Here is a 24,115-nt window from a genome sequence, read left to right as displayed (position 1 = left end):
AATGCAGAGTTCTTTGTGAGGTCAGGAAGACTCGTAGAGTGTTACAGTTGAAAGGAACCTCTTAAGAAGTTAACTAATCCAATACCTTTTTTATTTATAGCTGAAATCCAGAAAGGTTAAGGGATTTAGTCAAGAACACATGTTTCAAGTAGGAAAGGTGAAACCGGAACTCCGGAATCCTGACTTGGTAGTCATTAGGAAGTATTTTGTAAAGGAAGAAGTTAATCTAAAACAATTGGTAAAATTTTGGTTAGCTGTGGTAAAAATAACATACATATAATTTTATTTATTTATTTATTTATTTATTTTTGAAGGAAGGATAGCAGTAACAGAAGCATAATGGTTGAGAAGAACCAGGTGTATTGAGTCTGAACCAGGCTTAAGGGGAAGGTTCTTTGCATTACGTGTTAATTACAACATTCCTATAGGTGGTTTTTTTTTTTTTAACATGTTATCAGATACTGCTTTAAGATACTATCTGTGAATAGATGACTCCTAATCTTGCTGTAGCCTCTACCTCTTTCCTAAACTTCAGATTGACACCCAAATGTTCCTAAAGTGAACAACACAAGTCAAAAGAGTAGTGCCCTACTCTTCTGTGACCTCGTAGTACTTGATGTACGCTTCCATTATGGTGCTTTTAGTGCATTGTGGTTATTTTTCTCCCTTTCTCCAGTATAAGCCCTTCATGAAAAGTAGTGTTTTTTATCATCTTTGTCACCCCATGTCAGCTCAGTGATTGCCACATAATACTCAGTAAAGTGAATGAAATGTTTATAAAATGGCGTGAGTGTGATGGTGGGGGACAGGAAAGAAAACTGGATGTTCTAGAGGGCTGTTTTCCTTAACATGGGTTTTTCAGTGCCGTACTCTATTCTCCTAGGATCTTAGGCTAGTCTTGGTTTTGGTCTCCCTTCACTCTCTTTTATGTCTTTCTGTGAGCCGTCATCCACTTATGGGGACTTAACTGACTCATGCTGTACTCTCATAGAGATTCCCTTTTTCTTGTTTCTCAAAACTGGTTCATTAATGTATAGATTTGAGTGAAGGATAATCCTGACCCTTCTGGTAGATATTTACATTTTAAAAAGGCATTTATTAGCTGAGCCATGGGCCTGTAGTCCCAGCTACTCTGAAGGCTGAGGCAGGAGGATTACTTAAGCCCAGGAGTTAAGGCTGCAGTGTGTTGTGATTGTGCCTGTGAACAGCCACTGACTCCAGCCGGGGCAACATAGTGAGACCACGTATCTAAAAAATAAATAAATAAAAATAAAAAGGCATTAGTTAATCTAAGTAAAGATCTGGGGCTTGAGGGATGTCAATTCAAGTTTTTTTAGTATGCCAGATGAGTTACAAGGAAATGATATGGTGGCAAAAATATTAAGTAAAAGGAACAGAATTTTTTTTTTTTTTTTTTTTTGCAACAGAGTCTCTCCCTGTTGCCCAGGCTGGAGTGCAATGGCGCGATTTCCGCTCACTGCAACCTCCGCCTCCCAGGTTCAAGCAATTCTCCTGCCTCAGCCTCCCGAATAGTTGGGATTACAGGCACCTGCCACCACAACCAGCTAATTTTTTGTATTTTTAGTAGAGACGGGGTTTCTCCATGTTGGCCCAGGCTGGTCTTGAGCTCCTGACCTTGTGGTTCCCCCCCCCCCCGAGCCCCGGCCTCCCAAAGTGCTGGGATTACAGGCGTGAGCCACTGCACCCGGCCGGAACAGAATTGTTTATTAGATTTATTCTTTCTCCTGCCTAACATTTTTGTTTTATTTTTTGGTAGGGTGTGGGTAAAGGAAAATTTGTGTATTATATATGTGTAATTATATATGTGTATATAAAGTTGTGTAGCATAGAATTTCATGTGTATATGCTCAATGTATTAAGTTTGTGAGAAAAATATGTGTCATAAATTGGTGTGGTGCATTCTGGTTTTAACTTACGATTCTTTTGACATCCTTAATTACGTTACATCTTTAGGTTACTTTATCTTACATTTTTTTGACAGTACCAATAATTTAGATTTGTAATTTAAATGTTTCCAAGTGGAAAGTTTTTAAATTTTTGTGATGTAAAATTTTAGTTATTTTTATCATGTTTTTGAGTTTTTATTTATTTTATTATTATTTTATTTATTTATTTTTTTGAGATGGAGTTTTGCTCTTGTTGCCCAGGCTGGTGTGCAATGGCACGATCTCGGCTCACTGCAACCTCCATCTCCTGGGTTCAAGCAATTCTCCTGCCTCAGCCTCCCGAGTAGCTGGAATTACAGGCATGTGCCATCATGCCCAGCTAATTTTGTATTATTAGAAGAGATGAGGTTTCTCCATGTTGGTCAGTCGGTCTCTAACTCCCAACCTCAGGTGATCTGCCTGCCTCGGCCTCCCAAAGTGCTGGGACTACAGGCGTGAGCTACCGCACCCGGCCCAAGTTTTTACATGAACTGTAGGACTTGTTTGGGATTCTAAAAATCATATAAATCAGCTTTATACTTCGTTAATAATATTGCTTTGATTTAATGTCAACATCTGCAAAACTTATTCCGTTTTCTTCAGCTGACTTGCTTTTGTCTTCAGTTTTTACAGTATTACTGCATGACTAGTCAATTGAAACTTGGTGGTCTACTGAAATTGATGTGGTGGCTCAGTTCCTGTGCTTCAACAACTGGAATTCTAGGCGTTAGAAGGAACTAGATAGAACTTAACAATTCCTTTTCAATATTAGCAAAACAGTTAAGGGACAAAATGCAGTGGTTCAGTTATGTCTAATTTAACTTATTCAAAATATTAAAACAAAACAAATTGTTTTATTTCTTTTTTTAAAAGTCAGGGTCTCAATCTGTCTCCTAGGCTCTGGAGTGCAGTGGCACAATCATAGCACACTGTGTTCTCAACCTCCTGGACTCAAGTGATCCTTCCACTTAAGCCTCCTGAGTAGCTGGGACTACAGGCACCACCACACCAAGATCATTTTTTAAAATTTTTATTTACAGGAGACGAGTTCTCCCTATGTTGCCCAGGCTGGTTTTGAACTCCTGAGCTCAAGTGATCCTCCCAAAGTGCTGGGATTACAGGCATGAGCCACCATGACCGGCCTTATTTCGTTTCTTATTAAAGATTTATATTGACCAGGCGTGGTGGCTCACGCCTGTAATCCCAGCACTTTGGGAGGCTGAGGCGACTGGATCATGAGGTCAGGAGATCGAGACCATCTTGGCCAACATGGTGAAACCCCGTCTCTACTAAAAGTACAAAAATTAGCTGCATGTGATGGCGGGCACCTGTAATCCCAGCTACTCGGGAGACTGAGGCAGGAGAATTGCTTGAACCCAGAAGGCAGAGGTTGCAGTGAGCCGACATCGTGCCACTGCACTCTAGCCTGGCAACAGAGTAAGACTCCGTCTCAAAAAAAAAAAAAAAAAAAATTATATTGTTGCCTTCTATAAAGTCATAGTGATTCTCCTCTAAGTGACTTAAATGTTTTAATACTTAAATTATCGTGCATGAAATTTTTCTTGTCCATATGCCACATGAACAAATATTTGGCACTAAGGCATTAATCATAATAGTAGAAAGATGTATTATAGCCAAACAATTGCCACTTTAGTTGGAGTCTTCTTAGACGCAATATCCAGGAAATGCTAGTGAATCATTTTGTGGGTCAACCTTTCTACAAATTTATTCTTTAGATTTTCTGTCCATTGCTTTTTTTGTCCTTTCCTCACCCCCTTTTGTGTTGGGGGGCCAAGTGGGGGAAGGAGATTCTTTCCTTCCTTCTTTTCCCCCTATTAAATTATTTTGATTGAATGTAAGCTTTTGTTAAAAGAGTATGTATGTTAAGTATATTTCAAATGTTACTAGTTTCTAATAGGTGAATGGTCTCAGTGACTAAAAAACAAATATTTTTTAGAAACATTATGACCTAGAGTATACATTCTGTAACTTGAGATTTTATGCTAGTTTGTCCAACCTCTAAATACACCTTGAATAGATAGTATATGTATTTATTCAAAACCGTTAAATAATGGAATAGATACATGTTAAAAATTATGTATACAACATGATTATAACTGCAATATCTATTTTAAAACATGAATAAAAATTTGAAGGAATCTTAAAATAGTAGTAGATTGTGGTTGCATTTTTATTTTATTTATTTATTTTTTAGACAGAGTCTCACTCTGTTGCCCAGGCTGGAGTGCAATGGCACATTCTCAGCTCACTGCAACCTCCGCCTCCTGGGTTCAAGCAATTCTCCTGCCTCAGCCTCCCGAGTAGTTGGGATTACAGGCACCCATGCCCACTAGTGTTTGTATTTTTAGTAGAGTTGGGGTTTCGCCATGTTGATCAGGCTGGTCTCGAACTCCTGACCTCAGGTGATCCACCCACCTCGGCTTCCCGAAGTGCTGGGATCACAGGCGTGAGCCACCACACCCACCTGTGGTTGCATTTTTTTGGCTCAGTTTTCATTTATAAATGAAACATCATTTTTACTACTGTTACTGTTAATATTCTATGATGATTAATAACATGCCAAATATTTCTGCATATTTCATATTGATATAATGTTTAATGCTGATGATTTTTATTTTATTTATTTATTTTGAAACAGGATCTCGCTCTGTCACCCAGGCTGGAGTGCAGTGGTACGATCACAGTTCACTGCAGCCTTGACCTCCCTGGGCTTAAGCAATCCTCCCACCTCAGCCTCCTGAGTAGCTGAGACCAGGAGTATGCCTGGCTAATTTTTCTACTTTTTGTAGAGACAGAGTTTTGCTATGTTGCCCAGGCTGGTCTCAAACTCATGGGCTCAAGACATCCACCCACCTTGGCCTTTCAAAGTGCTGGGATTATAGGTGTGAGCCACTGCACCCAGACAGATGATTGAATTTTAGAAAGAAAAAAGTAAATCTATATTGATCCAATTTTGGCTTTTTAAGTGGAAATCTCAGAGCAGCAATGTGTTTAAAGAAACTTCTTTTCTGCTGTTAGGAATGTCACTTTTATAGTGTTATAGTTGGATAGTATGCCAAGAGGGGGCATATTTCATTTTAAATAACTTGATGGATATATAATTTACATGCCATAATTCACCCATTTTAAAATGTACACCTCAGTGGTTTTTAGTATATTGCCAGAGAGGATGTACAGCCGTCACTTCAATCTAATTTTAGAACATTTCATCCTCTCAAAAAGAAACCCCATACTCATTAGCAGTCACTGCCCATTAGTCCCTCCCCACAGTCCTTGCCAACCACTAATCTACTTTCTTTCTCTGTAGATTGTCGGTTCTGGGTCGGTCTTTCTTTCTTTCTTTTTTTTTTTTTTTTTGACAGAGTCTCGCTCTGTCACCTAGGCTAGAGTGCAGTGGCGCGATCGCGGCTCACTGCAACCTCTGCCTCCTGAGTTCAAGCAGTTCTGCCTCAGCCTCCCGAGTAGCTGGGACTACAGGCGCCTGCCACCATGCCCGGCTAATTTTTCTATTTTTAGTAGAGGTGGGATTTCACCATGTTGGCCCAGCTGGTCTCAAACTCCTGACTTCAAATGATCTGCCTACCTCGGCCTCCCAAAATGCTAGGATTACAGGGGTGAGCCACTGCATCCAGCCGGATATTTCTTATAAATGGAATCATATACCATGTGGCCCTTTGTGACTGGCTTCTTTTTGCATAATGATTTCAAGGTTCATTCATGTTGTAGCATGTATCAGTACATTCAGGCACTGCATAACTTTTCAGTCAATTACAGACCACATATATGATGGTGGTCCCATAAGATTATAATACCATATTTTTACTGTACCTTTTTATGTTTAGATACACGAATACCACTGTATTACAGTTGCCTACAGTATTCAGTATAGTAATGTGATGTACAGGTTTGTAGCCCAGGAGTAATAAGCCATACCATATAGCTTAGATGTGTATATGGCTTAGATGTGTAGTAGGCTCTACTATCTAGGTATGTGTAAGCACATTCTGTGATGTTCACACAACAAAATGATAATGCATTTCCTGGAACATATCCCCATCGTTAAGTGATGCATAACTGTACTTTATTCCTTTTTATTGCTGAATAATATTCCATTGTATGGATATAATACATTTTGTTTATCCATCATTTGATGAACATTTGAGTTGTTGCCATTTTTGACTACTACAAATAATGCTGCTATAAACATTCATGTACAGGATTTTGTGTGGACATACATTTTCATTTATGTTGGATATATACCTAAGAGTGATATCATATGATAACTCTATATTTAACCTTTTGAGAAACTGCCAGACTCTTTTCCAAAGTGGCTGCACCAGCCAGACGTGGTGGCTCATGCCTGTAATCCCAACACTTTGGGATGCTGAGGCGAAAGGATCACTTGAGTCCAGGAATTCAAGACCAGACTGAGCAATGTAGCAAGACATCATTTCTACTAAAAAGAAAAAAAAAAGAAGGCAGTGTCTGCACCATTTTACATTCCCACTAGCAGTGTATGAAGATGTTTTCCCATATTCTCACCAATATGTTATTATTTGTCTTTTAAAAAATTATAGCCATCCTAGTGGATGTGAAGTTGTATCTCATTGTCGTTTTGACTTGCATTTTCCTGATGACTGATGTTGAGCATTTTTCATGTATTTATTGGTCATTTGTATATTTTCTTTGGAGAAATGTCTATTTAGGTCCTTTGCTAATTTTTTTTTTTTTTTTTTTTTTTGAGACAGAGTCTTACTCTATTGCCCAGGCTGGAGTGCAGTGGCACGATCTTAGCTCACTGCAACTTCCACCTCCCAGGTTCAAGCGATTCTCCTGCCTCAGCCTCCCAAGTAGCAGAGAATACAGGTGTATACCACCATGCCTGGCTAATTTTTGTAGTTTTTAGTAGAGATGGGGTTTCACTATATTGGCCAGGCTGGTCTCGAACCTCTGACCTCAGGTGATTCACCCGCCTCACCCTCCCAAAGTGCTGGGGTTACAGGCATGAGCCACTGTGCCTGCCTGCCCATTTTTAAATTGGGTCATTTGTCTTTTTGTTATTGAGTTATAGGAGTTCATTATATGTTCTAGATAAAAGTCCCTTATTAGATATATGATTGCAAAATTTTTCTCTGTTTATACATGTTGCATCTTCATTGTCTTGATGGTGTCCTTTGAAGCACAAACTTTTAAAATTTTGATGATGTCTAACTTATTTTTTCTTTTGTCGCTTGTGATTTTGTTGTCATATCTATAGAAGGGTATACTTCTGATTAAAATGATTTAAACAACATACTTCAGAAAACACTACCAGTAAAAACCAAGTGGTATAGTTTTGAGTGTTTAGTGATCTTGGGGAAACTATTATACAAAATATGTCAGCTAATAAACAAGTTTTATTTTCCTTTTAATCACTTGGAAGATAGGAAAGTTAACAGATGGTAATTATTTCACATCTCAAAATTCTTTTAGAGTGGCATCTAAATACAATACTAAGTAGGAATTAGCCTTTTGACTAATATTCCTATAATATATTTGAAATTTGAAGATACTTTCATAAATTAACAAATATTTACACACAAGGGACTGGTACATAAGGTATTATTACCAACATCTATCTATTTGTGTAGATATAAATTACAATAGCTGTATAGTGTTCTATTATATGAATGTACCTTGATTTGTTTACTTTAACCTGCTCCAGTTTGTTAGGTTAACTTAAATCTATTTAAACCATTTATCTGAACTTACCACATGTTTATACCAAGGTACTATGCTATTGGTACTAGATTTACAGGATATACGGAAACTTAAAGATCATTTTTGAATCTTCTTTATGTTTTCATTAACTGTTTACTCCTGTTTTGTGTCAGGCACTGTGCTAGGTTCTAGCAATAACACGATAGATAAAACATGATCTCTTTAAAGTTTTAAATTCCATATGGAGTGACAAATTCTGTGATATGCGCATTATGTACTGTGATGAAAGAGTAATGATTCCTGCCTTTGGGTAAGGAGGAGGATGTGGTGTATCATGGTATTTGAGCAAAATAATTGTATCATAAAAGGTACAGTAAAAATATATCATCTTATGGGACCACCATCATATATGTGGTCTGTAATTGACTGAAAAGTTATGCAGCACCTGCCTGTACTGATACATGCTACAACATGAAGTTGTCCAGTGGACAGGGAGAAAGAATAATTCACATAGACAGCATGAGCAAAGGTATGACATGTTGGTATAACAGAAACAGGCCAGTATAAATAGAGTAGCTAGAGATGAGTCTGAAGAGTTAGCTAGGGAGTAGGTTATGAAGAATCTGAAATCCGTGCTAAGGCTTGTGAATTCAGAAATAGTAGAGAGCCAATGGAACCTTTTAAACAAATGAAGAATATCGGTATTTAGGACCATACTTGATGACAGTGTGGTGAATGAGAGATGAGAAAGACTTGAGTCCTGGAGAACATTTGGAAGGCTGTTGTAGCAGTCTAGGTTAGCGGTCTTCAAACCATTGATCACACGTCCCCATTAATTAAAATTTGTTTGACCAAAAAATACATGTAGATATAAACGCACACACATTTCAAAAACTATAATTTATTGGCGTGTACTACTGTTTTAATATGTAACTGTAGAAAAATTAAAGATGAGAAAGAAAATTTTGAAATGAACTATTTAAAAATATATTTAAATAACTTAAACTTTTCAGATTAATGGTACAAAAAACCCTGACTGAATATGTGTCACACACTTGAACTACAGAAAGTTGCAGTGTGCTGAAAATGAATGAATGAGAGGTACACTGTTAACTTTTTTTTTTTTTTTTAATTGAGACAGGAGTCTCACTCTGTCACCCAGGCTGGAGTGCAGTGGCGTGAACATGGCTCACTGCAGCCTCACCCTCCTGGGCCCAAGCAATCCTCCCACCTCAGCCTTCATAGTAGCTGGGACTGCAGGCACATACCACCATGCCCGGCTAATTTTTGTATTTTTTATAGAAATGGGATTTCGCCATGTTGCCCAGGCTGGCCTTGAACTCCTTGTCTCAAGCGATCTGCCCACCTCAACTTCCCAAAGTGTTGGAATTACAGGCGTGAGCCACTGTGTCAGACCTTAACTCTTATGTGTTGCAGAACTCCCATTACTCTCCTAGGATTCCTGGTGTACCGTGTGTTGCACCTGACCATCTAATGTGGAATAACTGAAGGCACCAGTATCAATCCATACTCATGAATATTAGTAAATCTTAATTCCTAATTGTTCACTGAAAATTAAATATAAATATGTCTAATTTTTCCTCATACTTCAGCATACCCCTTGGCACCTCTGGTACATATTTTTCTGGATTATAGGTAATATGTTCAAAGACACAGTGGCAATAATAATAATGGAGGGCATAGATGGAAGATTTAGAAAAAGAATGAACAATTTAGGCATGTAAGGAAAGGATAGAGATAAGAATGGCTTCATAGTTCCTAGCTTGTGCATTAGTAATGGTTTTAACAGAAATATAGATTCTGAAGGGACCAGGTTTTTGTATACTATTTTGAATATTTGGAGGTTGAATTGCATAAGAAACATCAAAATGGCAGAAGTTCAATAGGTTGTTGGAAATAAGTGTCTAGCTAAGTGTCAGGAGATAAGTCAAAATGGAGATTGTGATTCGTCAGCATGTAGGTGATAGTTAAAAACTGGGGAAGTACATAAAAATAAAAGAACTGAGACTAGATCTCTGAGATACTATTATTTCAGGTTTGCCAGTGAAGACACACAGGGATTGGAAAGATAGGAGAACCAGGACAAAGTAGAAGCTATTTCAGAGAAGGCAAGGTAAGGATCATGATTTTCTTTCTTTTTGTTTTTTTTTTTTTTTCTTTTGGAGATGGAGTCTCGCTCTGTCTCCGAGGTTGGAATTCAGTGGCATGATCACATGATCTGCGCTGACTGCAACCTCCGCCTTCCAGGGTCAAGCAATTCTGTCTCAGCCTCCTGAGTAGCTGGGACTACAGGTGCATGCCACCATGCCTGGCTAATTTTTTTATATTTTTAGTAGAGATAGGGTTTCACTGTGGTGCCCACGCTGGTCTCAAACTCCTGAGCTCAGGCAGTCCGCCCACCTCGGCCTCCCAAAGTGCTAGGATTACAGGCATGAGCTACTGCACCCGGCCTTAAGGATCATGATTTTCAAGGAACAAAGTTTGATTACAGTGGCAAATGCTAAACAAAGCCAGGCGTATAGAGACCGAAAATGCGCCATTACACATGGTTGTTAAGAAGTTGGTGGCCCAGCCTGGTGCAGTGGCTCACGCCTGTAATCTCAACCCTTTGGGAGGCCAAGGTGGGCAGATCACTTGAACCCAGGAGTTTGAGACCAGCCTGGCCAACATGGTGAAACCCCATCTCTACTAAAAATACAAAAATTAGCTGGGCATCGTGGTACATGCCTGTAATCCCAGCTTGGATTACTTGGGAAGCTGAGGTACGAGAATTGCTTGTACCCAGGAGGTGAAGGTTGCAGTGAGCTGAGATCATACCACTGCACTCCAGCCTGGGCGACAGAGCGAGACTGTCTCAAAAACAAGAAAAAGAAGTCGGTGGCCTGATAAAAATAATTCACATATGAAATGACTACAAACATAGTGTATAGTGAAATGCTCTGTATGAGCTGAGCTCAGTGGCTCATGCCTGTAATCCCAGCACTTTGCGAGGCTGACGCAGGCAGATCACTTGAGGTCAGGAGTTTGAGACCAGCCTGGCCAACATGGTGAAACCCCATCTCTACTAAAAATGCAAAAATTAGCTGGGCGTGGTGGCACGCGCTTGTAATCCCAGCTACTCGGGAGGCTGAGGCACGAGAATTGCTTGAACCTGGGAGGTGAAGATTGCAGTGAGCAGAGATTGCGCCACTGCACTCCAGCCTGGACAACAAAGTGCGATTCCATCTCAAAAAAACAAAAATGCTCAGTATCGATTTTATATTATAAAGTATTAAAATTTTGGCCAAGTGCAGTGGCACATGTGAGGCCTGTAATTCCAGCACTTTGGGAGGCCAAGGCAGGAGGAGTGCTGGAGGCCAGAATTTCAAGGCCAGCCTGGGCAACATAGGGAGACCCCTTCTGTATGAAAAATTTAAAGATTAGCCAGGTATAATGGTGTACACCTATAGTCCTAGCTACTCAGGAGGCTGAGGTGAGAGGATTGCTCACTTCAGGAGTTGGAGGCTGCAGTGAGCCATGATTGCACCACTGCATTCCATCCTCTGGGTGACAGAGCAAGATCTGTATCTTTAAAAAAAGAAAAAAGTATTAAAAATTTGTCCTGGCCAGGAGTGGTGGCTCACGCCTGTAATCCCAGCACTTTGGGAGGCCAAGGCGGGTGGATCACAAGGTCTGGAGTTCGAGATCAGCCTGGCCAACATGGTGAAATCCCGTTTCTACTAAAAATAAAAAAATTAGCCAGGCATGGTGGTGCGCATTTGTAATCCCAGCTACCCAGGAGGCTGAGTCTGAAGAATCACTTGAACCCGGGAGGTGGAGGTTGCAGTGAGCCGAGATCACACCGCTGCACTCCAGTCTAGGCGACAGAATAAGACTCCATATCAAAAAAAAAAAAAAAAAAAAATTTGTTCTACCCAGCACTTTGGGAGGCTGAGGTGGACAGATCACTTGAATTCAGGAGTTCAAGACCAGCCTGGGCAACATGATGAAACTCTGTCTCTACAAGAAATACAAAAATTAGCTGGGCATGGTGGCACACTCCTGTAGTCCCAGCTACTCGGGAGGTTGAGACAGGAGGATGGCTTGAGGCAGAGGTTGCTGTGAGCTGAGATTGCACCACTGCACTCCAGCCTGGGCATCAGAGCCAGACCTTGTCTCAAAAAAAAAAAGAAAAAAGATCTAAAATATAATCCCTCTCTTCTCTGTTTTGCATACCTTAAACTTTATCTTGTTGCACAAGTATTTATTGGCTACCTTCTCTGCTAGTAACCACAGAGTAATAAAGATAAGTTAGAGATTGGAAGGATACAAAGAGAGACTGCCAGCTGTTTTAGTTGTGTTTTATAAACCTCTGGATGATTTTGACATTTTGTTATACCTTAGCAATCTTCTTTCTGTCTATACTGTAGTGACACATTCGTTTATTGTAGCCATGGATAATGTCAGTAGACTTTTGGGGAAAATATTCTTTCATGTTGTCTTCTGTAGACTAGAATAATGTTTTTCATTCTGTCTTTTGGGAGCAGAGATTTAAGAGGTACCTAATAAAGTGAGATGGAGGTGGATCTCTATAAGCTTATAGTAATTACAACTCACAGGAAAATAATTTGCTCTCCTCTTTTTTACATTAAAGTTTCTCTCTTCCCATTTTTCTGCTGTATAAGTCAGGTGGTAAAATGGGACTTAATGAAATTATTATTAAATTTTACTTTATAGTCTGTGCACCAGAGCATGATGGAGTCAAAAGAGTTGGTATCAGAATGTAGGAAGTAGTGATTGAAGTAAGGGCGGTAGGATAGGCTGTACCCCTTTAGAAGATCTAATGTATTCAGGTAGATTTCATTTTTGGAGTAATTACCAATTATTCTTAAGGATTCTTAAATTCTCGCTTGACGTTCTAAAAAATGCATCACAGTATAATTCTGCAAGAATTCTTTTCTCCTCAGACTAAGGTTATTAGTGAAAGGAAGCCACTAAAGATTGGTTAGACATTCTTATCCGTGTTTACTCAGATTTTATTTCCCAAATTACTTTCCCAAGCACTGTTTTAGAAGTTAAAATATTTTATGTATTTTTATTAGTCTAGTTTTACTACTTACGGTAAGCTAAGAACTTGTTTAACAATATACACTTAAATATTTTGCTAAAAGTACTGTATTTGAACAAAAGATTCCACTCCTAACCCTATTGTTATAATAAAAGACTAGTGTCATAAAATATAGAGGAAACTCAGTTATCAGTTTATGTTAATTACTAGAATTATTCATTATTTGTGTTAATTTACTATATTTGACGCTAAAACATTGTAGTGTATTCATTTGTTATTTGGAAGACTTCAGTATAAGTCTTAAAATATATTTGTGAGATAATTATGCTTAAATTTTAATATAAAAATATTATTATACATATTTGCTTTTTTAATCTCCAAATTATTTTCACTAATATTCCATTTGGTTCCTGAGACTGTTATCTCATTTTTATTGATAAAGAAACTCAAGTCAGAGAAGTTAAATAACTTTCTTAACAACTTAGTGACAGAATGGGACTAAAAACTCATGCGTTCTTATTTCGGTACTTATATTATCATATATTTTAAAGGTTTCTCAGGTTGGTAGTTTCCCAATTCCAAGTTTCATCGTAATATAATAGCACCTTTGCTGCTATAGCTGACTAGATGGCTTAGGAAACTAGATAAATTACTGTTCTAAAGAGTGTTTTTTCTCTAGCTCCACATGCCTACCTATTAAAGATTCTAATAAACTACCCTTTTCCATAATATCCTTTGAGATAAGAAATGAGAATTTACTGTCCCTAGATTTGCCATTTTGTTAGCTTGCATACTAAAATCTGCTGGATGCCCATATTCCCAGTTACTCAGAAGGCTAAGGCAGGAGGATCACTTGAACTCAGGAGTTCTAGGTTACAGTGAGCTATGATCACATCACTGCACTCAAGTCTGGGCAACAGAGCAAGACCTGGTCTCAAAAAAAAAAATTTTTTTTTTTTCGCTAAAATTCTAAATATATGAATTTGGCCAGGCACAGTGGCTCACACCTGTAATCTCAACACTCTGGGAGGCTGAGACAGGAGGATTGCTTGAACCCAGGAGTTGGAGACCAGCATGGGCAACATAGTGAGACCCCATCTCTTTAAAAAAAATTCTAAATATATGAATTAATTGCGTCATATTAGTGAGAGGTTAAAAAAATAATATAACTCTTGGCCCTCATGAAAGATGACTCTCTTTGTAGCATAGGTTTTGTCAGTTATGAACTTAAAAAACTGTCAAGTGGAAAAATTGACCCGTATACTACAGAATTCCAATGCTATTTCCTTAAGGCTCTGAACTAAATTGTCAAATGTAAGTGTAATTATTCATAAAAGTAATATCTAATGCCATGATACGATTTACCATGATAAAATTTACAATGTTTCTTTTCTTTTTTTATTTTTATTTTTATTTTCATTTTTATTTTTTTTTTTGAGATGGAGTCTCGCTCTGTCGCCCAGAGTGGAGTGCAGTGGTGCGATCTCGGCTCACTGCAAGCTCCACCTCCCGGGTTCACACCATTCTCCTGCCTCAGGCTCCCGAGTAACTGGGACTAGGGCACCCGCCACCACGCCCTGCTAATTTTTTTTTTTTTTTTGTATTTTTAGTTGAGACAGGGTTTCACCATGTTAGCCAGGATGGTCTCAATCTCCTGACCTCTTGATCCGCCTGCCTCGGCCTCCCAAAGTGGTGGGATTACACGTGTGAGCCACCGCGCCTGGTCATTGTTTGGCATTTTTTAAATTAAATTTTACTATAAGAGGGTATCGCGGATATTTCATTTTAATCTTAAATTTATATCTTCCCTGACAGTTGGTCATATAGCTGCTCTTTGAACAGTTCTAGCAAAGATGAACTCAGGTACTTTATAAGGTAGTGTAATTTACTTTTGAATAACTCTGGTGGTTAGAAAATCCTGAAAATTTTGTTCCAAAATGTCTAATGTTCCAACTATTTTTCCTAGTTCTTTCTACTCAGTTTTTCACATGACAATCTATCAAAATAGCCAAAAACTTATTCTGTAATTTTCTTTGAGTTTTTCCTATTCCAGACTAAGACTTTCCTATTCCAAACCAGACTTGGTTTGATTTATTTTTACTCATATTACATGATTTCCTATCAGGATTGCCTCCTTCCCGTTATATTTGAATTTTTAGGGTCTTAAATTTTTCACAAATTGAACAGAGTACTCCAAGATGTAAAATGATCTGTTTTAATATATGGTGGGATAGTTACCTGCCTTATTAAGTGGGTTATCTGAGTACTTAAATATATGCAACCTCAGTTTTTTACTTTTGAGGAAGCTACATCATACTGTTAGCTCATTTGGGGCTTGTACCCTTTTCCACAGCAGCAGTGGGTAAGTTGAGATTCTCTAATTTGTTCTTATTACAGTTGAAGTGTTTGGACGTTAAGTGTTTAGGTATTACAGTTACCCTTATTATCTTTCTTCTTTATTTTGTTCATTGTTGTAGTTGTTAGTAGCTTTTAACGTAGTAATTTATGTTTTTAACATGCTAGTCATGTCTTCCAAGTATGTGTTGTTGGAGGTTTCTTAACCAACAGATATTTATTAATTACTTACTATATGTAGGGCACTAGATATGTTTCCTTTCCATATGGTATTGATAGTTTTCTAAGGTGGAAAATTATTCCAGTGTTCAAGTATACTTAGAAAAAGTAGGGAAACTTACCCTGCCCCATAATAAACACTCTAGTGAAAACATACGGTACTGGCCAGGCACAGTGGCTCACACCTGTAATCCCAGCACTTTGGGAGGCCAAGGCGGGTGGATCACGAGGTCAGGAGATCGAGACCATCCTGGCTAACACGGTGAAACCCCATCTCTACTAAAAATACAAAAAATTAGCCAGGCATGGTGGCGGGTGCCTGTAGTCCCAGCTACTTGGGAGGCTGAGGCAGGAGAATAGTGTGAACCCAGGAGCGGGAGCTTGCAGTGAGCCGAGATCACGCCACTGCACTCCAGCCTGGGTGACAGAGCGAGACTCCCTCTCAAAAAAAAAAAAAAAGAAAAAAGAAAGAAAACATCTTGTACTGGCACAAGAACAGACAAACAGAACACTGGGACAGTATAGAGAACTCAGATTGATTTATATATGGGAAGTGAATGAGATAAAAATGCCATTACAAATTGATTAGTTAAGTATAAGCTGTTTAGTAGGTGGCATGAAGAAACCTGCTCACTAGATGGAGATAAATAAAATTGGGTCCTTGCTGTTTATAAAGAAGAACCAAAAAATGTAGACAAAACTATAAAGTTAATAAAACATAATTTGTCTTTTTGACTTCGTATTAGGAAAATATTTCTTAATACCTCAAAAGCTTGAAGTCATAAGGTGAAATTTAATTTGATGATGTTCTCAAAATTCATTAGTAATAAGAGAAATCTAAATTAAAACGTGCTTTTAGTTTATACCGATTAGGCTAACAAAAATTAGAAAGCAGAGCTGGATAATGCCACACATTGGCTGGACGCAGGGAAATAGGAGCCTCAAGGAGTGCAGGTTAGTGTAGTCATTCTTGAGAACAATTTGGCAGTTCATCATTTACTTGATAAGATTCATTTTGACCTAACAGTCTGTTTCTGTGTCTGTAAGCAGAGATTAATTCTCACATGGGTTCATAAGGGGACATGTAAGGAGATAATTCATTTCAACATTGTTTTTGGGTGTTGCAATTAAAGATACTGTGAATCTGCAATGCTGGGGGAGTGGATAGACAACATGTGGAGTACTTTGCATCAATCAGAAACAATGAACCAAGTCACTGAAATTGTATACAACCAATTTTTTACAGATAAATCTTTTAAAAATAATAAAAATAAATATACCATAATAAATATACCACAGCAACATGAATAGGTTTTAAAACATCTAATGCAGAGGGTAAAAGTAGGTATACATAGAAATAGAAGAATGTTCATCAAACAAATTAGAAGAATAACTTCTTGGGAAGGGGAATGGGGATAGGAGGAGATGGAAAGAAAATGAATCAGTTAGAAGAGGGATATTATACAGATGATGATAACACACCATGAACTGAGGAGTATGATTAAATTTTTTGTACCCAAGGAATAAAAGTGGGGCTTGGGAAATTATTTAACAGTGAATGTAAATTGGGTTGGAGTAAAAAAAAAACTATGAACATAAAAAAGAAAAACTTAAAATAATCCAGGTACAAGGACATGAGGCTTTTCTTTAGGATTGTGGTAATCGGGAATGGAAAGTAAAGGACTAGTGTAAGAAATACTGCAAAGACGTGGTGTCAACAACCAGTTGGGTGAAGAGATGAGCCAAGTTTTGAATCTGGGTAACTGGGAAGATGGAGATACTATTAATTAAAGAGGAATAGCAAACAGAAGATAACCACATGTAACTCTGACAAGATGTGTTGAATTCAGCTCTAGATATATTCCATTGGAAGTTCCAGCATTTCACTGAGGTAGGTTATTCACTGTTAGAGCATTTATTGAGGATATACTATGTGTTAGGCATCAAAGCAGGATATATATATGTTTTTTTTGCCAAAATTTTAGCAAAAAATTGTATATGTATATATCCTGCTTTGATATATAAGTATACATTTATATATGAACATATATATGTATTTAAGTTCAGAGGTGTACGTACAGGTTTGTTATATAGGTAAATTTGTGTCATGGGTTTATTGTTACCCAGGTATTAAGCCCAGTACCCATTAGTTATTTTTCCTGATACTCTCCCTCCTCCTACCCTCTACCCTCTGGTAGACCCCAGTGTCTATAGTTCTCCTCTATGGGTCCATATGTTCTCATCATTTAGCTCCCACTTATTAAGTGAGAGCATGCAGTATTTGGGTTTCTATTCCTGCGTTAGTTTGCTAAGGATAACGGCTTCTAGCTCTATACATGTTCTGCAGAGTACATGATCTTGTTCTTTTTATGACTGCATAGTATTCCATGGTGTATATGTACCACATTTTCTTTATCCAGTGTACCATTGATGGGCATTTAGGTTGATTCCATGTCTTTGCTATTGTGAATAGTGCTGCAGTGAACATACACATGCATGTGTCTTTATGATAGAACAATTTATATTTCTTTGGATATATAGCTAGTAATGGGATTGCTGGGTTAAATGGTAGTTCTCTTTTTACGTCTTTGAGGAATTGCCACACTGCTTTCCACAATGGTTGAACTAATTTACACTCTCACCAACAGTGTATAAACATTCCATTTTCTCCACAACCTTGCCAACATCTGTTATTTTTTGACTTTTTAATAGTAGCCATTCTGACTGGCATGAGATGGTATCTCATTGTGGTTTTGATTCGTATTTCTCTAATGATCAATAATATTGAGCATTTTTTCATATGCTTGTTGGCTGCATGTATGTCTTCTTTTGAAGTGTCTGTTCATGTCATTTGCCCACTTTTTAATGGGTTTTTTTTTTCTTGTAACTCTGTTTAAGTTAAAGCAGGATATTTTTTATTCCTAAGATGTTTTGGCCCTGGTATTTCAGTCTCCTCCATTTTGATCCTTAGAGTGATTTGATTGGGTTTCCCAGAATTCGTAAGGTTGAAATTATACCAGTTTACTGTTGAGTTAAAAAAAAAAATGACAAAATGGTTAAAACATCCCAACAAATTAGATCTGTAAAATTTCACCTAAGAAACCAGATTTTGGCTGGGCGCAGTGGCTCATGCCTCTAATCCCAGCACTTTAGGAGGCCGAGGCGGGTGGATCACCAGGTCAGGAGTTCGAGACCAGCCTGGCCAACATGGTGAAACCCTGTCTCTACTAAAAATACAAAAATTAGCTGGACGTGATGGTGCACGCCTGTAATCTCAGCTACTTGGGAGGCTGAGGCAGGAGAATTGCTGGAACCTGGGAGGCAGAGGTAGCAGTGAGCCGAGATCGCACCACTGCACTCCATCCTGCGTGACAGAGCAAGATGCTGTCTCAAAAAAAAAAAAAAAAAGAAAAAGAAAGAAACCAGATTTAGTAATAGTGGCCACAAAGGAAAACTTAAAATGGCAGAAAATCATTGAAATTTGCTTTGAACTCAAAAATGAATAGGTGAATCAAATTTTTGTTGTAAAATTTACTCTAGAAGAGGCTTGATATTGTTTTCAGTAGTTTCAGTAAAACAAAATTGAAAAGGGAGGAAAAAAATAGAAACTTTGTGCCATGTAGAAAATCGCTCTGGGTATCCAGTCAGCTTGATGTTTTTATTGTTCCAGAAAATGCTGGGTTCTTGCCTCACTTAACTGAGGTAGACTTGAATCTCTCTCTTTTTTTTTTTTTTTTTTTTGAGACAGAGTTTTGCTCTTGTTGCCCAGGCTGGAGTTCAATGGCATGATCTCGGCTCACCACAACCTCCGCCTTCTGGGTTCAAGCGATTCTCCTGCCTCAGCCTCCCAAGTAGCTGGGACTACAGGCATGCGCCACTGTACCCGGCTAATTTTGAATTTTTAGTAGAGACAGGGTTTCTCCATGTTGGTCAGGTTGGTCTCAAACTCCCGACCTCAGGTGATCCACCTGCCTTGGCCTCCCAAAGTGCTGGGATTACAGGCGTAAGCCACTGTGCCTGGCCTTGAATCTTTTAAATTAGTTTTAGATTATATCAATACTATGTGAGTACATTCTCATTGTAATATATTAGATTTTATAAACAAAATAAAAGTGACCCTGTAATCCTGTCACTTCCCTCTCTAGAGGTAACCACCATTTGGAATATATCCTTTCAGTTTCTCTGCTTTTACAAATATGTGTACAAAAAATACATATTGATTTGTGAAAATTTGGTATTTCCTATATAGTCTGTAAGTTTTGAATATATAAGTCTTGAATATCTTTCTGTGTCAGTTACATTGGCTCAGATGTTTGCTGGGTAAAAATGGAGGTTTTATAATATCCTTACTAGCTAGGTACCATAAGGATGGGAGGAGAAAGGAACACAGATATGTTTGCTGCTCTCAGGAAGCTCACAGTTAGAAGAATTGAAAATATATAATCATTGTAATAGACAAAGTGTCCTAATAGAGATATGTACTAACTGTCTTGTTGGTACAGAGGAAAGAGTACTGTTGGAGAAAGAAGTTAATATGTTAGGGAGTGCTTAGAGATGGTAAAAGAGATTTTGAATCACTTTCTAAGAATATTTTGCAGGTCAGATGTATCCTGGAATGATTAAGTAATATGCTCGCTTCATTCTTCTCTGTCTAGTGAAATGTATGTCATCTTTTGGCAATAATCAATCTTTTTGGTGTCTTAAGCCAAGGTTCTAAAAGCAAAATCTTTATCATATATGAATATTTTTTAGAATTTTGACAGCTTTATACAGTGGCAGAAATTACTTCTGTTAATATTTTTATATTTCATCTTACAGAGGATTATGTGAATATATTGTTTCCCTTCTTTAGGGAGGTGGTTGACTCAATGGTTCAGCATTTTAAAGTAACTATATTTGGAGACCGTAGACCAGTTTATGATGGAAAAAGAAGTCTTTACACCGCCAATCCACTTCCTGTGGCAACTACAGGGGTAAGATATGCATTCCTGTATTGGAAAGGTATATTTTTGAAGTGTCTCCTTTTACACGCATTTATTACCATTTTTATTACAGTCCATATATATGTGAATATTTATCACTGATTGTTTTTAACTTTTTGTTTTGAAATAATTTCAAACTTAAAGAAAAGTTGCAGGAATCATGCAGAGAACTCTCATACACCCTTTACGTAGATTCACTGAGGTTCTGAACATTTCCACATTTGTTTTATTTTTTTTCTTTCTCTCTTGTACATACATACTTATTTTTTCCTGAACCATTCACAAGTAGGTTGCACATACCATGCCCCATTAATATTTATTTTATTCTATTTTATTTTGTTTTGAGACAGGGTCTCGCTTTGTCACCTGGGTTGGAGTGCAGTAGTGTGATCTCGGCTCACTGCAACCTCTGCCTCCCAGATTCAAGTGATTCTTGTACCTCAGCCTGCTGAGTAGCTGGGATTACAGGCACGTGCTACCACTCTTGGCTAATTTTTTTGTGTTTGTAGTAGAGACGGGGTTTTGCCATGTTGGCCAGACTGGTCTCAAACTTCTGACCTCAAGTAATCCACCCAGCTCAACCTCCCAAAGTTCTGGGATTTTAGGAGTACCACTGCGCTCTGCCAGTATTTAATACTTTAATGTATATTCCTAAGAACAATGACAAAAACCCTTGTACAGTTATCAAGTTCGTTAAATTTAACATTGATATGATACTTTTATTTAATCAACAATACAAATTCCAGTTTTACCAGTTTTTCCAATGATGCCCTTTAGTATTATTTTTCTCCTCTGTTACAGAATCCAGTCCAGGATCATGATAGAGATACCATGTCGTTCTTTCCCCAGCCTTTTTTTATCCTTCATGACAGTAACGTAGTTGAAGATTATTGGCAAATTATTTTGTAGAATGTCCTTCAGTCTGGGTTTGTCTGATACTTCCCCTTGATTACATTCTGGTTATGCATTATTGGCAGGAATATTATATAACCATTCTTTCCTTATCAGTGCATCATATCAGGAAGCACGCAGTATGTATTTGTTCCATTATTGGTGATTATTGGTGATGTTAACTTTGGTCAGTTGATTAAATTGGTGTCTGCCAGTTTTCTCCTATTGGGGTATTCTTTTCCTCCTTGTAGTTAATAAGCATCTTGTAGGGAGATTCTTTTTGTAATTGTGATAAAACATATGTAACATAAAATTTACCATCAACGATTTTTAAGGTATATTTCAGTGGTATTAAGCACATTTACATTGTTGTATAATTATTACCACCTTCCATCCCCAGAATTGTCTTTATCTTTCAAAACTGAAACTCCATATCCATTAAACAGTATCCATTGCTCCCTCCCCTCAGCCCTGGCAACCACCATAGTACTTTCTGTCTCTGAATTTGACTATTCTAGGTACCTCATGTAAGTGAAATCATAGATTGATTGTCTTTTTATGACTGGCTTATTTCACAATTTATCCACATTGTTTCATGTGTTAGAATCTCCTTTTCAAGGCTGAATAATATTCCATTGTATGTATATAACACATTTTGTTAATCTCTTCATGCATCAATGGACACCTTTTGGCTATTGCAAATAATCCTGCTATGAACATAGATGTAAAAGTATTGAACTCTGCTTTCGGTTCTTTGGATATATACCCAGAAGTAAATTTGCCAGGTCATGTGATAATTATTAATTTTCTGAGAATCTGCTGTATTGTTTTCCAGAATGGCTCCATCATTTTACATTCCCACCAACAGTGAACAAGAGTTCCAAGCTGTCACTTCCATGCCAACACTTGTTTTCTGTTTTTTTTTTTTTGTTCGTTTTCTAATAGTAACCATCCTAATGGGCGTGAGATGATATCTCATTGTGGTTTTGATTTGCATGTCCCCCAACAATTAGTGATGTTGAGTATAACTTTGTAGGCTTATTGGCCATTTGTATATCTTCTTTGGAGAAATCTGTAGTCAAGTTGTTTGTCCATTTTTTGAACTGGGTTGTTTGTTTTGTGTTTTGGTTAGTGAGTTGTAGGAGTTTTTTATTTTTAGATTTTTTATTTTTTTTAGCTAAACTGATCAATACCATTGTAGGAGTTCTTTATATATATTCTGGATATTAACTTCTGTATTCTGGATATTAACTATATATATCCTGGACATTAACTTCTTATCAGATATATAATTTGCAAATATTTTCTTATATTTCACAGGTTGCCTTTTCACTATGTTGTGTCCGTTGATACACAGAAGTTTTTAATTTTGAAATGGGAGATACTTTTAAGGATCCTGTTGCTCATTAGATTTTGATTATTCTTGCTTGGCAATTGATTATTCTTGCTTGAAAGGATTATTACTATGTAGAAGTGGTGATTTTCTAATTCTGCCATTCCTTCTCCATATGTTCATTAATCTGCTGTAAGGGAGAATATTTTCTTTTACTCTATTTATTGATTTCACTGCCCAGATTGTCCCAGATTTGGCCAGTGGGAACTCTTTTAAGCTGACTCCTGTGTCCTTTTGAAATGACACTTTTTGGGGAATACAATCCTGCATCACCTAAAACAATGGGGATATGCTCTGCGAAATGTGTCCTTGGGCAATTTTGTCATTGTGCTGTCATCACAGTGTATACTTACGCAAACCTGAATGGTATAGCTTACTACACACCTACACCATATAATATGGTTTATTATTGCTATAAACCTATATAGGATGTTACTATACCGAATACTGTAGGCACTTGTAAGACAATGGTAAATATTTGTGTATCTAAACGTATCTAACTATAGAAAAGGTACAGTAAAAATACATTGTAAAAGATTGTTTAAATGGTACACCTGTATAAGGCAGCTTCATTATAATCTAATGGGACCACCGTGTATATAGGGTCCATTGTGGACCAAAAATCATTACGTGGTGCATGACTCTACTTCATTACTTTCTGGCACAGGATGTTCCTGGTTTATTTTATGTTTTCTCTGCTGCAGTCCTGCAACTAACCATTTCTCTGAGGATCTCTGGTTTCTTTTAGTTGGCAAATGCAATTGTGAAATGAAAATCTGGGTACTGGTATGTTCACTGCTGCTGGGGTATATGTGCTTCTAAGCCCTTTCAATGGATAGAGGTAGGAAATTTATAAATAAGTAGGTAAATAAATAAAACAGACAATAAAAACATATTACACTTTATATGGTAAATCTAACACATATATATAGGAAATCGTGAGTTCACACCCAATTCTTCCAATTCTAGTCCATGTCCCATGGGATTCTTCCTTTCCTCACTCCATGCCATATTTGTATCTTTCTTCCTTAGTTAGATTCCTGGCTCCTCAAAATATCACCACTCCTTCTCATTTGCTCAGTCCTACAGTACATATAAAATAGTTTGTGAGTTGCTATACTCAGACCACTACAGAAAACAAACCTACTAATGATTCAAGGCTTTATTTTGTATGCAATTCTTCTAAATCCACCCTTTCTCTACCCCTAGAATTAAGACTATTGTCAGTATACATACTGTGTTCAAGAGTTACTTGAATTAGTGCTTGCTTTTTCTTTTCTTTCAATGTGGTTATGTTATTTATTTGAAATTTATTTGGGTTCATTTGATTCTGTTTATGATATTCTGTTTTAATTTTTTCCCTCCCTCCCTTTGTTTATTTATTTATTTATTTAGACAGGGTCTTGCTCTGTAACCCAGGCTGGAGTTCATTGGCACACTCACAGCTCACTGCAGCCTCAACCTCTCAGGCTCAAACGATCCTACTGCCTCAGCCTCCCAAGCAGCTAGGACCACAGGTGTGCACCACCACACCTGGCTA

At 37.7% G+C, this 24,115-nt stretch overlaps 1 protein-coding gene across 4 annotated transcripts in view; it reads left to right on the top strand.

The window, feature by feature from the left end:
• Positions 1-24,115, top strand: part of AGO3 (argonaute RISC catalytic component 3) — a 136,381-nt gene that overhangs the window by 15,808 nt on the left and 96,458 nt on the right. For 2 of the 4 annotated variants that reach the window (XR_010131654.1, XM_019015255.4), the window contains exon 3: positions 20,162-20,282. Coding sequence is in view for 2 of the 4 variants with exons in the window: in XM_019015255.4 (XP_018870800.1) it covers positions 20,162-20,282 (121 nt within the window). In the remaining 2 variants the exon portion in view is untranslated. The other 2 variants (XM_055391638.2, XM_055391641.2) reach the window with 2 other exon arrangements.

This window comes from Gorilla gorilla, chromosome 1 (assembly GCF_029281585.2).
Source record: "Gorilla gorilla gorilla isolate KB3781 chromosome 1, NHGRI_mGorGor1-v2.1_pri, whole genome shotgun sequence".
Classification (NCBI taxonomy): Eukaryota; Metazoa; Chordata; class Mammalia; order Primates; family Hominidae; genus Gorilla; species Gorilla gorilla.
This window is presented reverse-complemented; position numbering and strand designations above follow the sequence as displayed.